The sequence below is a fragment of the Zootoca vivipara genome, chromosome 15 (assembly GCF_965207765.1).
Source record: "Zootoca vivipara chromosome 15, rZooViv2.hap1.1, whole genome shotgun sequence".
Lineage (NCBI taxonomy): Eukaryota > Metazoa > Chordata > Lepidosauria > Squamata > Lacertidae > Zootoca > Zootoca vivipara.
Genome location: NC_142598.1, coordinates 11,655,015 through 11,680,558, shown reverse-complemented (window position 1 = coordinate 11,680,558; position 25,544 = coordinate 11,655,015). Strand labels below are relative to the sequence as shown.

Below are 25,544 nucleotides of genomic sequence, written 5' to 3'. Positions count from 1 at the left end.
TGAAACACACACACACCAATGTGGGGTGGAGGGCAGGGGAGAAGGTTGAGGAGGTTGCAGAACTTCCACCCTTTCAGAGATGCTTCCCAGCCCTCCTTTAGGAGGTACTCAGGTATGTGCTGCAATAATTCATGTTTTTTTTTTTAATTGTGGTTGCAGGATCCTGCAGGCAACCGAATTGCGCAATGGAATAATGTGCAGCCAGACAATGGGGTTGTGCAACTGTCCTACCAGTTGGTTGCTGAACCAATGCTGGGGACCTACACAATCAATGTGGATCATGGGAAGGCTTTCTTGCACTTTGAAGTGCTTGAATATGGTATGAAATGAGTTTTGGAGAAGCATTCTCTTTTTCCATTAATCACTACTTAGAATTCAGTTTCTATCAGCAGACATTGGGGACAACATCTGCCTGGAAAACGCTACCCGCTGATTTGGGAGCCTACCTGCCTGATACGTGGTGAACAAAGCCTGTTTCAAGGTGGTAATGTTCCATTGGGCACACCTGGTACATGTTAAGCCATGGTTCTAGTTCAGGCTCTGTTGATGCTGGGTGGTGCATTGTCAGGGCCGTCTCAAGCATGTCGGGCGCCCGGGCGCCATGGTGCGGAGATCGCTCCGGTTCCCCCGCCCTGGTGGGTGGGCGCAGCGCAGCACGGCTTCCGCACGGCTTTGTCACGTGGCGTCCCCCTGCCGGCACGGTGCCCTGGCGCCCCGCGCCACCCAGCCTACCCCTAGAGCCGGCCCTGTGCATTATGCAGGATGAAGAAGTTCTGTTTTGCAGAGCCCTTTCTACCTCTGCAACACAGCCTCCATAACAGCATCATAAAAACCTCCCAGGTGAAGTAATCCAGACTCTGCTTATTAGAAAATGTCAGTCTGGAAAAGAATGCATGTAAACCTGTTAACTGCCTCTACATCTAAGCTCATAGTGCTTAGTAGAGCCAGTGTGGTGTAGTGGTTAAGAGCGGTAGACTCATAATCTGGTGAACTGGGTTCGCTTCCTCGCTTCTCCACATGCAGCTGCTGGGTGACCTTGGGCTAGTCACACTTCTCTGAAGTCTCTCAGCCCCACCCACCTCACAGAGTGTTTGTTGGGGGGGGGGAGGAAGGGAAAGGAGATTGTTAGCCACTACTCCTTAGGGTAGTGATAAAGCGGGATATCAAATCCAAATTCCACTTCGTCTTCTCGTAAGTAAAAAGGAAAGGCAACAGTTTGAATCAACCCACTTTAAAACATGCCAAATGCCAACACACCTTCTCTTCAAGCTGATTCATGGTGTGCCATGTAACGGTCTCTTCTCTTTCTTCTTCTCCAGTGATTCGCAAATTTGAAGTGGTGGTGGTGCAGCCTGCTATCATCTATTCAGCAGACAGCAACTTTCCTCTAAAAGTCTGTGGCAGGTATACATATCAGAGCACCCATCACTTTATTTGGGAGGGCAGAGCAGAGCTAAACAAGGGGCATGACTTCATTTGAGCATTATTTAGCTGCTTATCTACTTTTTCTCTGTTGGAATTAGACTGGAGGAGTCCACACCTGCAAGTATTTGAACTTATATAATGGGAGCAATTTTGGTCTTTCCTGTTCATGCCGTAGGCGTTCCCTTTTGTGTTTCTCCCTGTCTTCTGATTTGTTGATTTTATTATGTCGTCTAAATACCAATAGGCCATGCAAGCTGCACATGCACCTTGTTTTGTTTTTTAAATTCCCAGGAAGTGCACAAAAGCACACAGTCAGGCAATTGTAAATTCTCAGCTTTTGCAGTTTCCTGGTTTTGTGCAAATCTGATAGTTGCACATGCTCCCCAGTCTCTGAGCAAGGAGCAACTCCAGGGGGTTCCAGTGCTTTCCAGGGAACAGTTTCCCCGGAATGAAGCTCAGCAGAGACTGCGGTGTTTTTAGGATATATGGTTATATTTACACATATCTACAACCTGAGCCTAGAATGGAGGGGCTCGCAGCATTAACACCATGGGTGCAGACAAAGGAGCTAAGATGGATCTAAGCAGTGAATATAATTAACTACAAAAATCGAAAGTTTTATTCCTTCGGAATAAGGTTTATAAATAACTAAGAATGTTATCTTTAGCTAAAAACAAAATAGTGGGTGGTTTTCAGGCTAAGTGGAGAAGTATCAATTAAAACACTGTCTGTGGAAATTCAAGGAGTGTCACGGCATGGCTGAAGTCTGTGTGAGTGGCATAGCGGGGCAGAAATCAGATTATCAGCACACAAACCCTCCGAAAAGGTACGCATGTACCTGTAGCATTTGCATGACAAGTACAAATTTAACCAGGGAAGGTTTCCCTTGCATTAATATAAAGCAATAGGGAAAGTTTCTCATCTTAATTTTCCATTCCATTAAAGACATAGGAGACCTGCCAAAGAAAAGCTGGCAACTCTAGGCTTGTGTACAGCACATAGAAAAAGGAAAATAAAGAGTAATGGCTGGAGACTGACAAAACTTTTTATCTCTACTCCCCGCCTCCCCCTTTCTAGGTACACATATGGCAAGCCTGTCCAGGGTTTAATGCAAATATCCTTGTGCCAGAAAGCTTACCATTATTTCTGGAGGTCACCAGATACAACTGCTCCAGCACCTACAGACATCTGCCAGGATTTCAAAGGGCAGGTAATCGTGATCAAGAGGCGTTGGTGAGAAAAAGCTCTAGGGCTGGAGGACAGTGGAAATGAGTGGGCTCAGGAGTTACCTGATGCTTCCAAAAATCTTAAATGTGCCATCCCAGGTGAGGCCCTGGCTTGGAAAGGAAGCTTAGCCTGTATTTATCCACTAGCCTGGAATTTTCTCTTCAGTACTCCAATTATTAGCTAGATTCTGACTTTCATTAATGTCTACTATTCACTAATAGACTCTAGTACCCCAAATCTGTAACAACCTTCTGAGGAGTAGGAGGAAGGCTCCATGAATTTGTGTTCTTTCCCGAAACCAGTGATTGGCATCTTAGCTACCTTCACTGACTGTTTATTTCAGACTGACAGGACTGGCTGCTTCTCTGCTGCCGTGGAATTGTCACAGTTCAGACCTTCGAGCTACGAATACAGCCACAGCATAGATGTGGAGGCCTCCTTGGAAGAAGCTGGAACAGGTAAGGTCTGGTGTTTGCAGGGATATGAGGGGCGAGGGGTGGGTGTGTTGGAGTGTAGGTGAGAGACTGAGCAAAGTACATAACAGGAATGTCTGCTTTAAAATCTGCTTGCAATTTGGGGAACACCCTCACCCAAAAGAGAGAGAGAGAGAGAGAGAAAACGCGATTAAAGGAAGGCATGATTATCTATGGAGGAGAGGCCACAGGGCCATGTACACTGCTCAGCCTTCAGGAGAAGAAAAGGCCCCACACAAATCTGGAGTAGAGTCCCTAAGGTGGTCAGATGGTACATTGTACATCTCCTTCTAGCAACTCCTGCAGCCAAGCTGGTGCCAAACATATTGCTCTGCTTTCCTTTGCACCACATCAGCAAGGCCGAGAGGGCAGTCTTGTCGTCTGGGCAGCCCAGGACCATACCTGCCAAGTCTCTCGTGGAGAAATCCGGGATTGGCAGCCGCGCGACACCAGAAGTTGCGTAGACGCAACTTCCAGTATCGCTTTGCCCATCTATGGGCACAAAAAATGGCCGGCGCCAGAAGTCGCATCTACGCATGTCTGGAAGTGCGTAGACACAACTTCTGGTGCCGGCGCCGGCCATTCTTTGTGCCCATAGATGGGCAAAGCGACACCGGAAGTTGCACCTACACACTTCTGGACATGCGTAGACAAGACTTCTGGCGCTGGCCATTTTCTGGTGCCCATAGATGGGCAAAGCAGCACCAGAAAAATGGCCACCGACAGGAGCCAAAATAAGGGAGATTAACGGGAGAGGAGCTGAAACGGGAGACCGCCGGGAAATGGTAAGGAAAAACGGGGGTTTCCCAGGAAATACGGGGTACTTGGCAGCTATGCCCAGGACATCAATACACACTGCCCAGGCTTGTGCCCCAGAAATGTCACTTTCGTGTTGCTAATGCCACGGTTTACTTCACCCCTGGCGATTGAGACAAATGGATGCCAACAATGAGTTGCTGGTCCAACTTGGGCATTTGTCTTATGTGTTGAAAAGGTCCTGCTATGTTGCACAGTGAGCCTCCCTGTGTAGAACAGGCTCCTCGCTGGGCAAATTGTTGCCCTCCAACCCACGGAGCAGGAAATGGCAACAGGGGGTGGAGTTATCAAGCTTGTGCCTGCTTCTCTCCCTTCCCCCACCCTCCCCCTTCCCCCACCCTTGTGTTATTCAACGCAGAGAAGTTATGCCTGAATAGCGCTATTGACAAGTAGTGTTATCTCTCCCTGTCATCTGCAAAGCCATGTCTTGGTTTCTGTTTCTTGGTTGCACAACAGAATGCTTGGAACCGAGTTTTTAAAAAAGAGGGGAAAAATAACCATACATTGGCATCTACTGAGTGCCAATATTCTAAGTTCTCTACTACCTATGGTTGAATAATCCACCACCATTGATTAGTTCTGGTTTGTACCAGTTAGGATTGCAGAGTATTCTGGTTAATATTGGAGCGCATGTTTTTTTCCCCTTCCCCCAGGATGATGTGTACATGCTGTGTTATACTTTGCAAAAATATCTGACACTGCTAGGTAGGGTTTTCTGTGTTTGTTTTTTTGCAGGAGTACAAGCCAATGTTGCTCGTCAATTCTATATGTCTGATCAAGCTGGATCTATGAACTTTGTGGAGACAGATGATTACTACCATCAAGGTTATCCCTTCAGGGGAAAGGTAATTCCTATAATTTTCAAGAACGTCCTAGTACTTTTTGGTGCTGTATTACAAATGAGCTCAATTGACCACATGATTTCAAACAAACACTCTCCTGCCAAACTTCCTTGCCCTCCCTTTACACCTGGTGAAATCAGCCATCCCTTTATACCTTGCCAACCCCTCATACCTCTCCCTTTTCAGAATTTGCCATACTTCTTCAGCTTGCCTGGACTGTGGCCCTGGGTCACTTCCCTGTCTGCGTCTCCATCCTCCAGTTCCCTCTTCTTCATCTCACCTGGCTCTGCATCTTCATTCTCCAAATCCCTCTTCCTCTCTTCTTGCCACACCTGTGCCACCCGCCCTCCTAGCAGCTCGGCAGCACACCACCCTAGACTTTGCAAAACCATCTGTTTGTGGCCAAGCAAACTGCAGTGTGACAACATCATTACAATTTTATATATTGGAGAGAAACCCATCTTGTCTCCTGTTTTGGGAAGATTCTTTTTGCTCTGAAGATCCTCTTTCTTTTGCATCTGATCTATCACCTAAACCAGGCATAGGCAAACTCGGCCCTCCAGATGTTTTGGGACTACAATTCCCATAATCCCTGACCACTGATCCTGTTAGCTAGGGATCATAGGAGTTGTAGGCCAAAAATATCTGGAGGGCTGAGTTTGCCTATGCCTGATCTAAACCCTCTAATAGAGGACTTGTTTTCTAAATGTTTATTGAAGACTATGATGGATGTTGTGAGGCAGCTGAGAAGCAACCATGGATAATTTCAGTGATGTAAGTAAATCTCAACTCTATTCCTCTTCCTCCTCACAGCTCAAAGCCCTGCAAAGAGATGGCTCCATCCTGAGGAACCACGATGTGTTCTTAGTAATTAATTTAAATAACAACCAGACCAACATGTTGCTTACTACTGACATCAATGGCATAGCTGAGTTTTCTTTAGACACAGAAGCATGGAACGGAAAAAGAGTCTCTCTGGAGGTGAGGAAATTGCTCTGCATTCTCTGTACACCATGTAGCAAGAAGCAAAGGCATGGCTTCAGAACAAGACTTCAAAAACATTCTCTCCAGACTTCCTTGTTTCCATGAGAAATCTTGAATGGAAAAGCCATGCCTGGAATTTGTTCTACCCTGTTTCCCCCAAAATAAGACATACCCATAAAATAAGCCGTAGTGGGATTTCTAAGCATTTGCGCAATATAAGCCATACCCCCAAAATAAGACATAGTGATAGGCGCAGTTCTGGAGGGCGCCAAGGAAGAGGCGAGGCTGGACGCGTAATAAACATAAGACATCCCCTGAAAATATGCCATAGTGTATCTTCTTGGGGGGAAATAAATATAAGACAGTGTCTTATTTTCGGGAAAACACGGTAGCTCCTAGACTATAACACTAGTAGTAAAGTTTGATGGACAAATGCCTTTTTTTCTAGCTTCTCCTTCCAACTGCCTGTTAATCAGGAGAGGGCAAAGCACATGTGGAGGATAATTAATGCAATGCAGTTTAGGTTGGCAAAAAATTATTTCTACGTCACTTTTCTGCTATAGACCCCCCCCATCAGAATGTGTATGGTTCAAAATACAGAATAAGCAATGATATCAAACTTTCATTAACACTCTATAAACTCTAACCACTTTTCCTAGCAGTGAGGAAGCAGAATAAGGCACAAGTCCTCAGCAGCCAAACATGAGAAAGCATGGCAGGTGGAGCAGAGTCCACTCTGGGTATCTTAGCAGGGGATCAAATGCAGGAAGGGAATTGCTAAGAACTGGGTGGGAAAGGAGGAGAAGCTAGGAACAGGAGCTGATTGTCTTTATACGTGAGACTTAAATTGCCTGTAGGCCGCTCTTGTGGTGCTTTATGGAAGAGGGAGCAGATGGGAGACATACTGTGAAGGATCACTCTGTGCAACATGGGTCTTGCATTGTCAATACAATACAAAGCCATTTTGGGACAGAGATGCTCTAGCCCTGAAGTGTGGTAGTGGCTGTATCCTCTTTCATATAGGATCAGTTCTGTTTCTCCCCACTTCCCAGCAGATGGTAGTCTTGCATCAAACATATCTTGAGTCAAAACAGTTGCTAATTTAATAGACACAAGCAGGGCTTTTTTTCACCCGGAACGCACCGGAACTCCCATTCCGACACCTCTCAGGTGGGCGCCCCATTCGAAGAGAACGAGGGAGGTGTTCATAGTAAGTCCCGGCACCTCTTTCTCTAGGAAAATAGCAGCGGACGCAAGCATCTAATTACAGCTGTCACCTGAATCAATCAATCAATTAACCCTGTATACATTTACATATGAATAGAAAAATAATTTTGAAGGAAAAATGCATACTGAATTTGGCTTTAGGTGCTGCTTGCTGCAACATACGCTCTCCTAATCTTAGGCCTTAACTTCACATGCCAAATGGTTAGCAATAAAGTTGTGGTTTTTCTTTTTCTTTTATAAATTAAAGACCAGCAACATCCCCCTTGCCCCAGATTGTTGTCACAATCGCAGCATATGGAGAGGGGAGGTTTAAACCTTCCCTCCCCATTCACCTCCCCACCCCACCCAAAGCACAATTATCGTTTGGGGGTCTTCCATTGGCACCAATGTGTGGGGTGGGGATTCAGAGATCGTGGATGGGGAGGGAAGCACTTAAATCTCTCCTCCCCATGTGCTATGCTCCTGATAATAATAGGGAAGGGAATCCTAGAATATTTTTTTCCCACACACAATGTGATTGCTATTCATGCCATCAGTGTTATGTATAATTTGAGAAGAAGCATTCCCTCATTATGAGAGTGAAGGATAATGCCTCTTTTAAGACTTTTAATATTTTAATATTTTTAAGATTCCACATGTCTCCTGATTCTTTAGGGAGTCTTTTTGTCAGTAGTCAAAAGTTCCTTTTTTAAAAAAACAAACAAACTTTATTTAGAATTGTTTAGACAATACACTCACAAACATACTAAAAGAAATTATAGACATACACAACATTTAAAATATAAATGATATAGCACTGAAAGAAAAAAAATGAAAAAAGAAGAAAAAACTGATTACCAAGGACAATAACGTAAACAAAACAATATTAATAGTATATCCAAATAATAATTATAACAAAACTATCATGGAAAATCCTAATCATCAGACAAAATAAAAAACTCGTAATGAAGACAAATAAAAATAAACAAATCAGATCTTCATTCAAATACTGTAGTCATTCATGCTTAACCCACTATTCTTTCCAAGTTCTGATCTTATCCACCTTAACCATTAGTTCTGTTAAAAGAAAAGTCAAAAGTTCTTTTGATCAGTCACTTTAACTGGTTGTTTGACTAAGGGCTGCAACTTTATCTCTTTCCCAGGGAAGACTCCATCTGGAGGATCCAGTGTATGAACCGGGGAAAATCAATCAGTACTACCAGAACGCTTTCCTCTATCTACAGCCTTACTACACCACTGCAAAGAGCTCTGTGAAAGTCCGGCGGGTGCCAGGAGTGCTGCCTTGCAATCAGCAGCAGGAGATTCAAGTGGATTACAGCATTAAGGACAGTGATCTAGGCGAAGAAGGCAAAGCGAAAGGAGTCCTCTTTTCTTATTATGTGAGCATCCTGGCTGAGTACAGAAGATGCCAGGGTTGGCAAGACAAAAAAGCAACAACCCAAAACTAGCTGGCCAAAGAGAGAGGACAGGACTTCACTTTTCACCCTTCCTGGTTCAGTTCTTGGAGTCTTTTCCAGGAGTGTAGTAGTAGTAGTAGTTATTATTATTATTATTATTATTATTATTATTATTATTATTATTATTATTAGAACCCTGCCCATCTGACTGGGTTGCCCCAGCCACTCTGGGGGGCTTCCAGAATATATAAAAACATAGTAAAACCTTAAACCTTAAAAAGTTTCCGTATACAGGGCTGCCTTCAGAAGTTTCCTAAATGTTAAATAATACTTATTTATTCATTCATTCCCTGCCCAACTGATGGGTTTCCCCAGCCACTCTGGGCAGCTTCCAGAAGGATATTAAAATACAATAATCTATTAAACATTAAAAACTTCCCTAAACAGGGCTGCCTTCAGATGTCTTCTAAAAGTCAGGTAGTTGTTTATTTCCTTGACATCTGATGGGAGGGCGTTCCACAGGGCGGGCGCCACTACCGAGAAGGCCCTCTGCCTGGTTCCCTGTAACCTCACTTCTCACAGGGAGGGAACCGCCAGAAGGCCCTCAGAGCTGGACCTCAGTGTCCAGGCTGAACGATGGGGGTGGAGACACTCCTTCAGGTATACTGAGCCGAGGCCATTTAGGACCTTTCCTCTATTGCTTCCACACTAGTGCCCTAATGTCTATGGCATCAAACATCTGACACATGAGAAATATGTCTCTTGAGAGTGCCCCTTTCTGGATGTTTTCATTCTGTATATGCATCTTCCTTCGCCAGGTGACAGGAAAGGGGAAAATCCTTACGCATGGACAAAAGAATGTGGGTGGCGATGGTGGAGGTAAGTCTATCTGTCATATCTCTCCCCACTTCTGCATGTTTGACTCGCTCACCACTGGGCATATGCGTGGCACTGGGAAATGGTTAAATAAATCGATTTAAACTGCAAAAAGGAGCTGGGGGGGGAGAGAGAGAGAGTGGCCTGAAAATAATGGGAAACTTCAAAAATTGTGTTAATAGAGTGGGGAAAATGGCTAGCAATCCCAGGAACCTTTGCAACTGCAATTCCACTAGTCTTTTCACCAACTTTTGAAGTCTGTGGAGAGTTGGAGTTTCAGAAAGGAGGTTTGGAAGACCAAAATTTGAATAAGGAATGGGGAAAATATACAATTTACCTTAAAAACCATTGCAAACAATTAAAATTATTATTACTGTAGTAGCATTGCAGTAACATTTGTCGTTTAATGTTGAATTTCGGGTAGAATGGAGATTTAAAAAATTTGGATTAATAGACAAGATGCAGGAGGAAAAGGTCAATATAAGGACCCACAAAGGGGAGGAGGGAAGTTCAGGAGACTCTTCAGAATTCTCTTTTTATGTTAAATAAATTTTATTTATTTTATTTTATTAAACTAAATAAAATTTTAGATAAAAAAATCCTTCCAGTAGCACCTTAGAGACCAACCAAGTTTGTCATAGGTATGAGCTTTCGATCTGGTGTGCATGCACACGAAAGCTCATACCTATGACAAACTTGGTTGGTCTCTAAGGTGCTACTGGAAGGATTTTTGATTTTGATTTTGACTGTGTCAGACCAACACGGCTACCTACCTGTAACTAAAATTTTATAGAGAGGGAGAGAGGGGGGGGTTGAAGGAAGTGTTTGTGGTGGAGTTTGGTGGATTTCTGTGACTTTTTGGCAGAGTTTGGCTTTTTAGATGGTGTTCCCAAGACTAGACTATTATATGGACAGTACCTGGGAATGAAAATGGGGAGACACTTATATTTTATATTAGACTAGAGTGGCGGGGAGGTTAAAGGAGATGCCTTGTGAAGGAGGAGGGAGAGAATAAAGAGTGATGGAGGGAAAGTCTGGGGTTTGGTGTGGATTAAGGAGTCATCCTGATGACTGATCCCTCCACTCAGAAACCTGTCTCCCCTCTTTCAGGTCTTCAAGGGTCCTTCTCCATTTCATTAACCTTCACCTCTGACTTTGCACCACAACCATCCTTGGTTGTTTATTCTCTCTTCCACGATGGAGGCGCCGTTGCAGACAAAGTCAGCTTTGAAGTGTCCATGTGCTTCAAAAACCAGGTGAGCTGCAAGGCCATGGTTCCTAGCGACAAACAGAGTACCGGCAAGAAGGAGAGTGTTAAGAGTTAAATGCCCAAGTGCATTCAGAATCGGAGAGACAGCAGAAATTGTTCCGTCTATCCCAGCAGATGTTTTGCAGATGGGGTGTTTACTCTGAAATTATGGGACAGCCACACGATGTCATCATCAGATTGTTGACCTTGAGAATTTCCCCTATACTGCTTGTGTATTTTAGACCATAGAAAATATCCCCGCCCACTTTTCCTCAAGTCCAGTACAGTATCTCTGATGTGTGGACAGGCAGAAGCAGAGTTGAGGCTCTTGATACAAAGGGCAGCAAGCTGTTAGTTATTTAAGATATTATTACTGTCTTTTTACTGCCAGGGAAGGGGAAGAGGTGTTTGTGGGAGGTACTATGTATCTTCTTGACTTGGGACACAATTTGCTTCCCCGGGCAGTAAAATGGCTTGAACCAGTCCTAGGAAAACCCAATAAGTAAACAGGAATCAGCTATACAGCTGCAAATAAAACGTTTTAAGTGCGTTGAAAAGTGCATTATACAAGTGTGACACTAGGTGGCGATGGTGAGCTATGGTGAATTCAGTATATTTTTCAAAACATTTTTTTAAAAAAAAGCATTTTCACAACATTTTTATATGTGTCTAGATTCCACCACAGCCTGTTATGCTTCTGTTAGTCACTACTGATGTGGAAGCTTACTAGTGTTTATTTTGGGTGGAGAGTTTGTCACAAATCTGGTGACATTTTGGCGGTTAGCCTCTAAAACCACACCCCTACTTCCAGTTGCTCCTCACCTGAGCACAAATGAGCCATTTTGCTTCCAGTGGCCTCCAGTACAAAAGGATGGGGGGAACTATTCCCATTGGTTCCCTCAAAGTCAAAGGGCTAAATATGTCCCAGGTTCAATTCCCAGCATTCCCAGTTAAGATCAGGAGAGACTATTACCTTAAAACTCAGGAGGCCCACTGCCAGTCAGTTCTGAACCAGATAGACCCAATGGTGTGACTTACTATAAGGCAGCTCCCTGTGTTCCTGTACCTGATTCAGAGGAGATTTTCTCTCAAGATCTGCAAACCGTAAACATGAGAGATTATCTAAGAGGCTGTAATCCCAGCCCATACATCTGGCTCATCTGTGTGTGTCCCCCCCCCCACCGCCCCTTTGATATGGAGGTCTTGCACAAGGCTTCTTTATCACTTTTGCACTTGTGCAAGACCTCTGGATTATTATTTTTAAACGAAAAACAAAGGGTAGCTCTGTTTTTTAATCCCTTCTTTGATAGCAGAGCTGATCCGAGTGTCCCAGGACATTACAATTTCCTGCTTCCCTTTGTGGGAAGGGACAAAAGCCACAGCCCAGGTACATTCCATCAAGACCCACTTACTGGTGTGGATGGCAAGCAGCAGAACTGTATGTCCTCAGACATGACTGGGGGGAAATAACCGGAATAAGTGGGCTCCCATGCGCCAATCACGTACCCAGAAAATGGGGGGGGGGGAGATCCGAGGGACCCCTTTGCAAGCACACCGCTGCCTTGAAGCACATGGAAACTTGATTTTATTTTTTTTAAAGGCAGGGCAGGGTAAGGTGTTTTTTTTAAAAAAGTGGTGCTCGGGTCAGATGATTTACGGTATATCCTCCCCTCTCCCACCCATGCATATGTGTCACATCCACTAGTGTGGACAGAACATAGCAGGATGCGCAGACTCACAAAGTGCGGTACCCCCAGCTGTGTGGAAAGTCAGTTGCAATTCCCAATGTCTCATACAGTGGAAGAGCAAAGAATGGTGTTAGCAGCTACCATCATGATTGGAAGAAATATGATTTGGGACTAATACATAGAGGGGGAGGGAGAGGGAGAGGGAGGGGGAGAGGGAGGGAGGGAGGGAGGGAGGGAGGGAGGGAGGAAGGGGAGGAAGGAAGGAAGGAAGGAAGGAAGGAAGGAAGGAAGGAAGGAAGGAAGGAAGGAAGGAAGGAAGGAAGGAAGGAGCTGGGGCTGCCATACGTCTGGATTTTCCCGGACACATCTGGGAATCCGGTTCTGGAAATGGCGCCCGGGTGGATTTTTGCCAAATTGGCAAAATGTCCAGGATAACTTGGACATATGGCAAGTAGGGTGATTAAAAATAAAAATGCTTTAAAATATTTTTTTTAAAAGCCTAAAAACTTAATGGGGGGGAGAGATGTTCCCCACAAAAGCTCAAAAACTTTGTCCGGATTTTCACTTTTGGGAATATGGCAAACCCAAAGTAGCACTGTAGAAAATTAAGAGTTATTTAGGTTAAAGGGAGCTAATTGGGGGCAGGGAGATCTCCTGACTTCAGGGACCTCCCTGAGGTGCATTTTCTCATGTGAGTAAACAGTAAAAATAGTCTATCCAGACTTAATCTGTTAGTAAATGTTATATCTTCTTCTTCTTCCTCTTCCTCTTCCTCTTCTTCTTTTTTATTTACATCATGCCTTTTTTCCAGACTGGAACTCAAAGTGGCTTACACAAATTAAAACAACACAGATTAAAAAACACAGAGCTAAAAAGGTATAAAGGATAACTGTGAAAAAGAAATTAAACTCTCATAGTATTAAAATAACATACAGATTAAATACATATATTTAACACAACAAAGTTTCATGCACCGATGCCACAATGGGTTGCCCATTCTAAAATATCATGCTTGTCTGCTGGGTAAATACTTGTCTATGATTTTATGTCCCCTGCTTTGTTTTGGCACTTCTGATTCTCAGCATTCACTTCTGCAGGTCAGCCTGGGGTTATCTCAGCAGCAGGAGCTTCCCGGAACAAGCATCGACCTTGAACTGAAGGCAACACCTGGGTCATTGTGTGCCATTCGGGCTGTGGACCAAAGTGTCTTGCTTCTCAGGAATGACAGAGACCTCACCAACACAACCGTAAGGCAGAGAGAGAATGGATGAAACTGAAATATGATGGGCAGGGTTGGGCACTTATGCACTGTACCCCCATTTTCTCAAGTTTTCCAGGAGCATTTTCCTAGCCATGGCGGTCTTTCTCCCCAAAGTCCTTTTCTGGGCAATAACATATCACTTGCTAGTGCATTCTCTTGTTTAATTTTTAAAAACCCACTTGCACCCACTTGCTTTTTTTCCTGTAGATGGCTGGGAAAATAAGTGTCTGTGTATTATTTTGATGTAGTGCATCAGTTTCTTCTTGGGCAGCCTTTCTCCATAAATGAACTTCAGCATTTGCTGGATTTCCTCGCAAGCAGAGGATTCACGAGGCTGCACTGTCCTTGCAGTGTAGGACAACCTTACTAGTGGAATGCCTTTACTAGCGCCTGTCAGGATGCTGTCAGCAGCTCCTGGCTGGTTGCCCAGGAAAGTATAAAGACAAGAAAACGTTTCTTACTGTCTTTTTTATTCAATATTTACAGAGAGAGGCTATAGAACCCAGCCTCTTGGATAATGGCATTGTCCTGAGTGAATCTTCACCACCACCCCACCTCTCCCACTTCCTCATCCGTCACTTCTACAGATGCCGCTAAGTGCCCTCTGTCTTTCAGCTCTTTGCTCTCCTACTTTTAAGGCTCTCCGGGTTCTGGGAGTTGAAGGGTCTAGAATGCTTTCTAGTGACAAGGTGTCAGCCAGCAGCCGCTCCGGTTCTGCCTCCTCCTCCACTCCCATTATTTCCCAACTTCCCCCCTCAGCTGCCTCTGAGCTGTGACCTCCCTCAAGCCACTATTGTAAAAACAAAATTAAAAAATTCCTTCCTGTCAGGGTTGTTGTGACTACTCTTGAGTAACGACCTTCCACATGCTTGTCTTTCAGACGTTTTTATTGGTGCACATTATTTACAGTGTAACGGATTGCTCATTTCATTCTACCCGCTCGAGTCAGATTCCTGCACTACCCCCCTCCGCGTTCGTGACCAGCATAAAAGCCTTGGAACTGAGAAGCGCCTCCCTTTCCTCCTCCTCCTCAATTCCGGCGTCGGGGGGACGGGACGGGACTTCTGTCTCACCTATTCCTGTCCACTTTTTCTGCCTCCCTCTCTTCCTGCCTATGGAGCAGGGGCTCTTTGATGTTGCCAGAGCCCTGCACTCCCTCTCCGTTTCCTGACTCCCCCCTTCAGACCCCTCGCTCTCATGACTGCTGGGAGGTGGGCTGCTTCTGATGAGGGGGGAGGGTTCTCTATAATCCCTCCCCCTTACACTTCCAGTAGCACCTTGGAGACCAACTAAGTTTGTCATAGGTATGAGCTTTCGTGTGCATGCACACTTCTTCAAATACATGCACACAAAAGCTCATACTTATGACAAACTTAGTTGGTCTCTAAGGTGCTACTAGAAAGATTTTTTTATTTTGTTATGACAAACTTAGTTGGTCTCTAAGGTGCTACTGGAAGGATTTTTAAAAAATTTTTTTGACTGTGTCAGACCAACACTGCTACCTACCTGTAACTACCACTATTGTAAATCTATACTATCTTCCTCTTCCTCCTCCCTGGAAGGGTCAAGATGGGGAGGTGGTCTCCACCACTCCTCCTCTTCTGCCCAGTCCCTGACAATGCCTGATATCCAGTTTTGAAACTGCACCAGTATCCTCATCACATTCAGAGTTTGGCATTTCCCCATCCCATTGTCCTTTGACCCCTTCATCATTACTACTGCTAGCAGTTTGGAGATCTACTCCTTCTCCTTTCTCATCTCCAGATCTATGTGGTATAACTTTGGAAATTGAATTTGGTTACTGTAAGGGTGACTCCCTACAGGGAGCCAGCCCCCAACATCCTAACATCCACCTCGCCAAGCACAGGGAGCAGCAGTGGGTCTGAAGCAGCCAGGGGGGAAGGGAGAGACTCGGAGGGAGAGAGCAGCCAGCGTGTGGAACGATGGGAAAGCTCAGGGGAGGAGAGATGTAGGCAAGGGCTACAGCTTAATTCACATCCTTTTGCTTGACACGCCATGTGTTCCTTTGCAGGTGTATGACAGGTTCTATTTCCTAGGAGGGTATCCTTATCAAGTCACCGAGTACGATCGCTGCGATGGACCAGGACCGATCAGCGACCCTATGCCACTGGCACGAAGCAAGCGCTACAGCTGGAGACCCTGGTTTGATGATGGTGGGGTGGACTTCTTCAGTTTCCTCAAAGTAAGCGCCCTTTATTATGCAGTTTTCAACTGGAATAGGGGAGTTAGTGTAGAAGAGGCACTGAACAGCATTCAGGGATTCCCAGATCCAGATTGAATTTAAGAAAAACCAGGCTGGCATTTTGATGATGAACCTGTGTGAAAATGGCACGCGCCAGCTGTTGAGGTTGCCCAGCAAACTCCCTTTTGGAAACAACCCATTTTTCATTTCATATCCCTTTAAGCAATCATGTGCGTGTCTAACCCTAGAGAATGGGAGAAGGGGGGAGGAAAGGAAGACATGTGTGATGTGTGGATAGATGGAAGAAGCTAAAAAAAACCGCTGGCACCCAGGATCAAAACTAGGGGGGCACGCCAGCCATGCCCCCCACCCCCAGCCACCTGATTGATTGGCTGGCAATGACGTGGCCTGGATCACCCAGAGGGGAGGGGGCCGTTTCCAGCCAACAAGGCAGCAGCAGCAAAGCTGCCTCCGTCGACGGAAGGCTGGACCTGGACCTGGGCTAACTTCAGCCCACACTCCTTCAAGTCACAGCGAGCACAGCACAGAAAGTGCTGCCCCACAATGCTCCGCGGCACCTCATTTGCATACATGCTTTCCGTCGACGGAGGCAGTTGGCAGCATCCCTGCCTGTCATGCTGTGCTCTCGCTTTTTTGCTTCTGGGGGGGCAGCTGCCCCCCCCTGCCCCGCGCTGGGTACGGCCATGCTGGCACCATTGACCTGCGCAACTAATGTGATTCCTTCCCTTGGTCTCTCTCACCACCGACAGGTTATGGGACTGAAAGTCTTGTCAAACAACAAAATAAAGAAGCCAGCAACATGCAGCCATCACTACTCTGCCTTTGGCACGTTCTCTTCAAGTAAGGAGGTTTCCAATGCCAGATTATTGGCATGTGTATCTGTGCTTGAAGGTGGTTTGACAGAGGGCTTAGCCACACATATCTTTCAAGGCAGAAGTCTAAGCGTTTCTGTTTTGTTGCAGCAGGGTTGCTTGGAGGAGGCTTGCAGTCAGGGAATAGACCGGCCCTCGCATCTGAATCCCGTCCTTGGTTGTCTGGCGCAGACGTCGATGCTCAAGTCCGTCAGAACTTCCCTGAGACCTGGATCTGGAAGCTGTATAATGTTGAGTAAGTTTTGATAAATTCCTGAGCATAGGCGTAGCCAAGGGGGGCAGGGAGGGGCAGCTCCACCCCACTTCCAAATCAATAAAAATCAATAAAAATACATAGCAAACTGAGGTTCTGCACCCCACCCGCCACAAAAGACCTGACCCCCCCCAACAAAAATCCTGGCTATGCCCATGTTCCTGAGATGGGCTTCTCCCAGATCTTGCGTTTAAATTACATTTCTCCCAGTTTTAAGTGAAATAAATATGGCAGCCAAATATCTCCCGCAATACTGGGATTTCTGCTTACATTTCTATTCCGTGGTACATGCTCATGGTCAGTGCTTTTTTCTAAAAAAAATGTTTAGCGGTACTCTCATTTTGACTCAAGAAAATCACCATTTTCTAGTTCAAATCGGGGAAATAAATACAGTAAATGGACAAAAGTACAAAGATTCACAAAATGTTTAGGGGTATGCGTACCCCCAGAAAAAAAGCACTGCTCATGGTACATATCAGGAAGGAAGAAGAAAATATTAAGGCAACACTCATCCTCCTTGCAGCTTGTCTCAACTCCAGATTTTGGTTTGCTTGTTTATTTAATAGAAAGCATGGAGGGACTCGGTTTTTATTGGGACTGCAATGCATGAGGAGGTTTTACCCTTCCCTTCCCTTCCCTTTCCCTATTACCAAATGCAGCTCAAGGGAACTTTTGCAAGGGGCTTGATCCAGATTGGGATCCTGCTGCAGCCCAGGATCCAGACCAGCCTCTCTGTCCCTGCTATTTGCATTCAGTTGTTCACTTCATTCGAATAGCTGGAGGGGGAGGGGGAGGGCAAAGGGTTAAATCATCCACTCCCACCCACCCTATCCACCCACGCCAGGTTCCTGACCTTGCTACAAAAAGTAAATGGGCAACTTAACATTCAGTGCAAAGAAAAACATACTATTTGCCAGGAACGAAAAAGTCAATACAGCTGGTACAGTGGTACCTCTGGTTACAAACTTAATTTGTTCTGGAGATCCGTGCTTAAGCTGAAACCGTTGTTATCCTGAGGGACACTTTCGCTAATGGGGTCTCTTGCTGCACACGTGCCTCTGGCGCGTGATTTCCGTTCACATCTTGGGGCAAAGTTCGCAACCAGGAGCAGCTACTTCCAGGTTAGCAGAGCTCGTAACCTGAAGCGTTCGTAACCAGAGGTACCACTGTACAGTGGTGCCTCGACTTATGAAGGCGATCTGTTCCGTGGCGCTCTTCGTAAGTCGAAACCTTCAGCTGTCAAAGCGTCAATTTTGCGCATGCGCAGAACGCGCGCATGGCGAAAAGACTTCTGGGTTTGCTGACTTCGTAAGTCGAAACCTTCGGAAGTCGAGTCATTCGGACGTTGAGGTACCACTGTACTTCCAAATAGGTATACCTGGGGTGGACAGGGGTTGCCACCACCAAAAATGTATGTGTGCATGTATGTGCCTACACAGTATGATGTAGTGGTTAAGAGCGGTAGACTTGTAATCTGAGGAACCGGGTTCGCGTCTCCGCTCCTCCACATGCAGCTGCTGGGTGACCTTGGGCTAGTCACACTTCTGTGAAGTCTCTCAGCCCCACTCACCTCAGTGTTAGTTGTGGGGGAGGACGGGAAAGGAGAATGTTAGCCGCTTTGAGACTCCTTCGGGTAGTGATAAAGCAGGATATCAAATCCAAACTACTCTTCTTCTTCTTCTTCTTCTTCTTCTTCTTCTTCTTCTTCTTCTTCTTCTTCTTCTTCTTCTTCCCACATTCTTTGTAGTCCTTCAGGTGAGAAGTCAGTGGCGCTCACAGTTCCGGACACCATCACTGAATGGAAAGTCAGCATGTTCTGCACCTCCCAAAGCAGTGGCCTGGGCATTCCCCCGCCGGCGAGGTTGACGGTCTTTAAGCCTTTCTTCGTGGACGTCACCCTGCCCTATTCCGTGATTCGTGGGGAGTCATTTCCAATGATCGCCACCGTCTTTAACTATTTGAAACACTGCATGTGGGTAAGGAAGATCTTCACTAATTCCCCATGCTCTAAGAATTCAATTCCTTGTTAAGCAGAGCAGGTATATCACCTCTTTTAAGTCAGAGGGTTGACCAGGGGGCTCAGTGAAAGGAGGGAGGACAAGGGATGGGCAAGAGTTGACAGTAGCCCAGAAATGGAAATTTCCGATTTCGATAGCATTTTTTGGATTTGTAAATTTTTATTAACAAAGCCAAACTAGATACATGTATCGTTTTCATCTAAACCAAAAGGCTAACGAATGAATGGACGAATTATAAAAATGCTAAGAGATACAGTGTATTACACACACACACACACACACACACACACACATGGCATAAGCTGTTGTGGACTTCAAAAAATAATATATTGTATATTGAATTCCACTTTTTAAACTCACTTAACTTATCATTAATTTCTTCTAATTGCTGAGTTTTAAAACGAAAATAAAACCTGCTCTCATTTTCCAGTGTTCTGTCCCAATAGCAAAATCACTGAGATAACAAACGTCATTTTAGGGCACCCTAAACAGGTGGCGCTGTGGGCTATACCACTAAGCCTAGGGCTTGCTGATCAGAAGGTGGGCGGTTTGAATCCCTGCAACGGGGTGAGCTCCCGTTGCTTGGTCCCAGCTCCTGCGAACCTAGCAGTTCGAAAGCACGTCAAAATGCAAGTAGATAAATAGGAACCGCTACAGCGGGAAGGTAAACGGTGTTTCCGTGTGCTGCTCTGGTTCGCCAGAAGCGGCTTTGTCATGCTGGCCACATGACCTGGAAGCTATACGCCGGCTCCCTCGGCCAATAATGTGAGATGAGCGCACAACCCCAGAGTCGGTCACGACTGGACCTAATGGTCAGGGGTCCCTTTACCTTTACCTTTAAACCTGTTCTGGGGGTTCTCCTGATCCTCTGGATCTGATTTGTGGAGAGCAGCGGGGGTGGGGAGGGGAAGAGGGTGTGAAGTCCCATTGTACAAGCTGAAGTCATTTCTTTTGCGGAGACCTTAGGGTCTCGGCTCTTGCAGGCATGCGCCCTGGTAAACTTGCTCCAATTGCACCATTATAATCCAGCCGTGAGCAGAATCCTGAGTAAAACTTCCTTCCCTCTTTCCCCACTGTTTCATAGGTCCAGGTTATCCTGTCCGAGTCCGAAGATTATCAGGTGCAGCCATGCAAGGACTGTGAATACATAAGTTGCTTATGTGCTGGTGAAGCGAAGACTTACTCCTGGAATGTGAAGGCCTCTAAACTGGGTGAGGTGACCTAAGGAGAGATGGGCAGAGAAAAGATGATCATAAGGGTGTTCCACCTTAACCAATATCCCCATCTCCTTTCTGTATGGCAACCATTATCCCTCCCACATTCCGTCCCCTTGGGCTGCAATGTGGATAGTGTTGTTATTTATTTATTGTTATTTATTGAATTTATTTACCGCCCTATACCCGCAGGTCTCAGGGTGATTCACAGAATAAAAATCAGAATATACAACCACAAAATACACCATTGAAATAAAAACAACAGCAACCCAATAACCCCTGCTTCCACAATAAGCCTGCTTCCATTGAGAAGCAAAACCTTTCTGGTATTGACCTGGAAACTACAGCTAATCCAGAATGCAGTAGCTAGACTGGTGACTGGGAGCGGCCGCCAAGACCACATAACATTGGTCTTGAAAGACCTTCATTGGCTCCCAGTAGATTTCCAAGTACAATTCAAAGTGTTGGTGCTGACCTTTAAAGCCCTAAATGGCCTCAGCCCAGTATACCTGAAGGAGCATCTCCACCCCCATCATTCAGCCTGGACACAGAGGTCCATCTCCGAGGGCCTTCTGGCCGTTCCCTCACTGTGAGAAGTGAAGTTACACTGTGAGAAGTGAGGTTACAGGAACCAGGCAGAGGGCCTTCTCAGTAGTGGCGCCTGCCCTGTGGAATGCCCTCCCTTCAGATGTCAAGGAAATAAACAACTTTCTGACTTTTAAAAGACATCTGAAGGCAGCCCTGTTTAGGGAAGTTTTTAATGATTAATGTTTTTAATGACTGATGTTTTAATGTATTTTTAATATTTTGTTGGAAACCCAGCCAGATGGGCAGGGTATAAATAATAAATTATTATTATTATTATTATTATTATTATTATTATTATTATTATTAATCACAGACTATAAGACAAAGCCCTCTGGATCAGACCAAAGACCTATCGAGGTTCCATGTTCTCTTTCCACAGTAGCCAACCAGAAAGCCATCTGACGGCTTATCCACACTTTTGCCTTGCACTTTTTATTTTTTTTACTTTATATTAATAAAATTACTCCACAGAGGGAAGCCTCTTGAAGCAAATCTATCACCTATCAGCAATTATGAGCTGGGCTCATTAGGAATTATCAAGGAGATCAGGCAGGGAGTAGGGGAGCTTATAGAAATTGTTCCATTACTGATTTCTGAAACAGCGTGTTTTTGCAGGGATGAACATATTTTCTGTCATTTTCTTTAGGTGTGATGAACTTCACTGTCACCACAATGGCACTCAAAAGCGAGAAACTATGTGGTGGTGAGCAGACCACTGTGCCTGAAAAGGGCCGAAGTGACACCTTGATCAAGTCTATCCTTGTCTGGGTGAGTCTATAATATAGCATTTATTGCTACCTCTGCAAATCCCCCTCCTCGTGACTATATGGATAGCTCAGCTGGTTAGAACATGGTGCTGATAATGCCAAGGTTGCAGGTTCAATCCCCATAGGGGAGAGCGACATATTCCTGCATTGTAGGGGGTTGGACTAGATGTTCCTCAGGGTCCCTTCCAATTCTACGATTCTGTGATTCCCCTAACATGAGGCTGCTTGAAGTGGGAACTGACCTAGACTAGCATTCAGAAGAACTACCTGTCCATGGAGGACCATGTTCTGAATGCTCAGCAAGTAATGTAAAAGGGGAGAAGCAATTATTATTTTTGGAATGGCCCCCTAATTTCAGGAAAGAGCCTTTTCCTGGGGTTCCCTGGAGAAGGACTGTACACTCTCAGAAGTAATATGTTTATTGTCCCCAAGGGGTCAGCTCACAAGCAGAACCTGGCTGCAGAAGCATCAGAGAAGCTTCTGTCCATTTCCTTCTCAACTGCTAGCAAAAACAATACCATATTTTTATTGCTGCTTCCCACTGGCTGACATTCTTCCACCTTCTTCCACAAGGTGTCTGGGACTAACACCTTCAGAAGAGCACATCTTACTCTACTCTGCTTCTGAATGACAGGGGTGAAGGAAGGGACTTTTTGAGATCCCCCCCCCCCCCGCATGAAACACATCAGGTGTTTAAATCTGAAGGCTATGTGAATATTTTGATGGTTTGAAAACTGTTTTTTTTCTTCCCCTCTCCCCATCCCTGACAGCCTGAGGGTGTCCTGGCTGAGAAAGCCCATAGCTCTCTGATGTGCCCTGAAGGTCAGTAGCACCTAACAGCTTTTAACCTGGGGGTCAAAAAGAGGTTTCAAGAATGAAAGGCAGGCTGAATTCACCACCACTTAGGGCAGTGATGGCGAACCTATGACACGCATGTCAGATGTGACACGCAGAGCCCTCGCTGCTGGCACGCGCCCCATCGGCCCATTCGCGCTGTTGTTGTTTCCCCCCCCCATTTGTTCCTCTCCGCTGTAAATACCCGTTCTCTCCGCTCCTTTTTTTGTTTTTTGTTGCTGGTAGCCAGAGATTGGTTTTTAACCCTTTCTGTGCTGTTTTTTCTGGCGCTTTGGCAGACTATGTCGGTGCTGTGTGTTAGTTCCAGCAAAGGTATTATTCGTCATTTATTTCTGTTCTCCCCCCCCCCCAAAAAAGCGCAGCAGCTTTGGGGCATGCCCCCCCAAAAGCAAAGCAACTTTTGAACCCCCCCCAAAAAACCTCCAAAACTTTGGTCAGCAGCTCCCCCCCAAAATCTCAACAACTCTGGGCACTTTGTGATAAATAAGGGGTTTTTGGTTTGGTTTGGTTAAATAATTAGTTTTTGGTTTATTAAATACAGTTATATATTACAATTATACATTTTTGTTATTTAAACTATAAATATCGCAAAATTATGGTTTTTTTCTCGAAGTGACACACCACCTGAGTTATGCTCGGTTTTTTGACGAATTTTGACACACCAAGCTCAAAAGGTTGCCCGTCACTAACTTAAGGCTTATCCTCACTTCCTTTTTTGTGTTTTTTTTTTGGGGGGGGGGACTGCTCTTTAGCACTCAATTGGAAACTCATGTTTTCCCTGAATCGCCACTTTTTCTGATCTATCACTAAATAGTGGGTTTTCCCTGATTAGGAAACAAAACAAAACACCAAATCACTGGGGCAGGGGCGAGGACTGAGCTGAATCAGGACAATGCCCTGGGGCGGGGGAGAAGCTTTGCCCTCCTGCAGCTTTAACCCCACCTCTGAATTGTTCCTGCCTATCCCTGCTAAGCAGAATGAGAGGAAATGCCCAACTTTTGCCAATGGAAGAACAGGCATGAAGACTGGTGTGTGTGTGTGTGTGTGTGTGTGTGTGTGTGTGTGTAACTGCATTGCGTTCAAATTTGGCTTCACTTGCGGAGCTTTCTGTGTGCACTTCTGTTACCCTCAAATTAACCATGTATTCACCTCATTGTCAGGAGGTTCTGCTTCAGATTCATTCTCCTTGGAGCTTCCTGAGGATGTCGTGCCAGATTCTGCCAGGGCCCAGGTGTCCGTCCTTGGTAAGAAATTGAGCTGGTTCTGCAACTTACCTGCGGGCTATATATACACAAGAACAAACGTGGTAGACATAAGGAGATAATTGAGAAGAGCTGCAATCAGTCTGTAGCCCCATGGCACGCATTCCTCATGTGCAAGGCATAATTGAGTAGAGACTGGATCAGGGCCACACACACTGTCAGCCCTGGCTCTGGCATCAGAACTTCTTTCCTCAACAGCCAAGTGTTGCGCGTAGTTGTATGGTAAGCCCAATAAACACTCTTGTTCACAGGCTTCATTCAGTTAGGGAATCGGCTGTTGAAGAACGAAGACTCGACATTGGCGGCAGGGCCCTGCTCTTGCCTGTACAAGGTGCTGCCTTCCATGCAGGGGCGGAGCAAGCCGATCGGGTGCCTGGGGCGGCGTGCATGCCCTACGGCCAGGGGTGGGGCCAGCCAGGGCAGGACACTCTGCGGGGCCTCCAAGGAATCTGCCTGCCTCCTCCCACTCAGCCGCCCTACAGCTAAGGGGGAGGCGGTGGGTGGAGCGTTTGGGGCAGCGCAGAGCCTGCGGGTGTCCAAGCACCGCGTCACTCCCAGGAACGTGGTGGTGAATGGTGGAGCATATTATTATTATTATTATTATTATTATTATTATTATTATTATTATTATCATCATCATCATCATCCCTTCCTGCAGACTTGTAGGGCAAAAAGATGGCTGCCCCCAGGCACATATGGCAGCCATCTTCCTTTCATACAAGGATGTTGTTAGCTGCGTCTTAGCCAGCCCAGGGAGAGAAAAAAAGCCTATTTAATTAGAGAACGTTTATCTGAACTGCACCTAATGTGCTTTGCAAAGCTCTCTGGGAATCCACTTTTGTACATTTTCCAGACCTAGTAGCCATGGTGTTATGCCATTCAATCACTACCTGGGAGCATTTAAAAAGGGAATGGCCTCTGCATGACCACAGAGCTGCTCTAAGCAGCTTGCAGTGTTTAAAAGTTCAAAGAAAGAAGGTTTGATAGAGCTTCTCCCCAGCTACATGATCCCAGCTAAGGAGGGATCACACTGTAAACATGAAAATATTATGTTGCAATGCAATCAAACCGAGCCGGTTATGTGAGGGCCATCACTGCAGATAAACACAATCAATTGCAGACAGTGCCGTTTTAAGCCCATCCAGCGCCCTGGCGCTAGGTCCCTCCAGTGCCCCCCTCCAGAGCCTCTCCAAGGGCCCGGGAGTGCCAAGCGGACCACGGCAGCAGCGGGAGGCCACCTCCGAGGACTCCACGCTGTGCCTCCTTCTCGTTTCTCCAGCGCTGGGTTCCGCTCAGTCAAGCTTCGCCACCAGCACGCGCACCGCGGGACCAGCAAGAGCTGCTTGGGTGCTGTGCGCACGCTGGTGGCGAAGCTCGACTGAGTGGAACCCAGCGCTGGGGAAACGAGAAGGAGGTGCAGTGCGGAGTCCTCGGAGAAGGAGCGCAGTCCTGGCCAGATCACCGAAACCCTGTGCTCACTTGGCGCCCTTCCAGCGCCCTCCAGTGCCCGGCGCTGTGGTTCTCCGTGCCACTAGCCTCTATGGCTAGGACGGGCCTGATTGCAGACCCTCCAAGTGTCCCTATTTTTCAGGGACAATCCCAGATTTACAGAAGCCATCCCGGTTTCTGATTTGATCCCATAATGTCCCCCTTTTCCTTAGGACGTCCCAGTTTTCGTTGGAGAAATGTTGTAGGGTATACAATTGTTTTGCCCTCGCTCTGAATGTGAGGGGAGGAAATCTATCCTTACTGCTGACGACTACTGGGCTGATGCTCCCTCTTTTGCTACAACGTTCCGAATAGGCACATAGGATGCCGACTTACACCGAATTAGACCAATGGTCCATCTAGCTCAGCATTGTGTACACTGCTCTCAGGGGTTTCAGGCCAGGTTCTCTCCCAATACAACCTGGAAATGCCAGGGATTGAACCTGGAACCCTCTGCCTGCAGAGCAAATACTCTACCATTGAGCTATGGCCAGAGGTCAGCAACCTCCGGCCCATGGGCCGGATTTGGCCCACAGAG

At 46.0% G+C, this 25,544-nt stretch overlaps 1 protein-coding gene across 3 annotated transcripts in view; it reads left to right on the top strand.

Moving 5' to 3' along the window:
- Positions 1 to 25,544, top strand: part of A2ML1 (alpha-2-macroglobulin like 1) — a 98,609-nt gene that overhangs the window by 55,232 nt on the left and 17,833 nt on the right. For 2 of the 3 annotated variants that reach the window (XM_088658798.1, XM_088658797.1), the window contains exons 6-23: positions 160 to 319; positions 1,320 to 1,404; positions 2,503 to 2,635; positions 2,996 to 3,110; positions 4,677 to 4,786; positions 5,597 to 5,764; positions 8,137 to 8,373; positions 9,210 to 9,270; positions 10,378 to 10,523; positions 13,302 to 13,451; positions 15,498 to 15,668; positions 16,439 to 16,529; positions 16,652 to 16,796; positions 18,562 to 18,790; positions 19,917 to 20,043; positions 21,281 to 21,402; positions 22,172 to 22,223; positions 23,417 to 23,500. In XM_088658798.1, coding sequence (XP_088514924.1) covers positions 160 to 319; positions 1,320 to 1,404; positions 2,503 to 2,635; positions 2,996 to 3,110; positions 4,677 to 4,786; positions 5,597 to 5,764; positions 8,137 to 8,373; positions 9,210 to 9,270; positions 10,378 to 10,523; positions 13,302 to 13,451; positions 15,498 to 15,668; positions 16,439 to 16,529; positions 16,652 to 16,796; positions 18,562 to 18,790; positions 19,917 to 20,043; positions 21,281 to 21,402; positions 22,172 to 22,223; positions 23,417 to 23,500 — 2,386 coding nt within the window. The remainder of the gene's footprint in view (positions 1 to 159; positions 320 to 1,319; positions 1,405 to 2,502; positions 2,636 to 2,995; positions 3,111 to 4,676; positions 4,787 to 5,596; positions 5,765 to 8,136; positions 8,374 to 9,209; positions 9,271 to 10,377; positions 10,524 to 13,301; positions 13,452 to 15,497; positions 15,669 to 16,438; positions 16,530 to 16,651; positions 16,797 to 18,561; positions 18,791 to 19,916; positions 20,044 to 21,280; positions 21,403 to 22,171; positions 22,224 to 23,416; positions 23,501 to 25,544) is intronic. The other variant, XM_060268975.2, reaches the window with a different exon arrangement.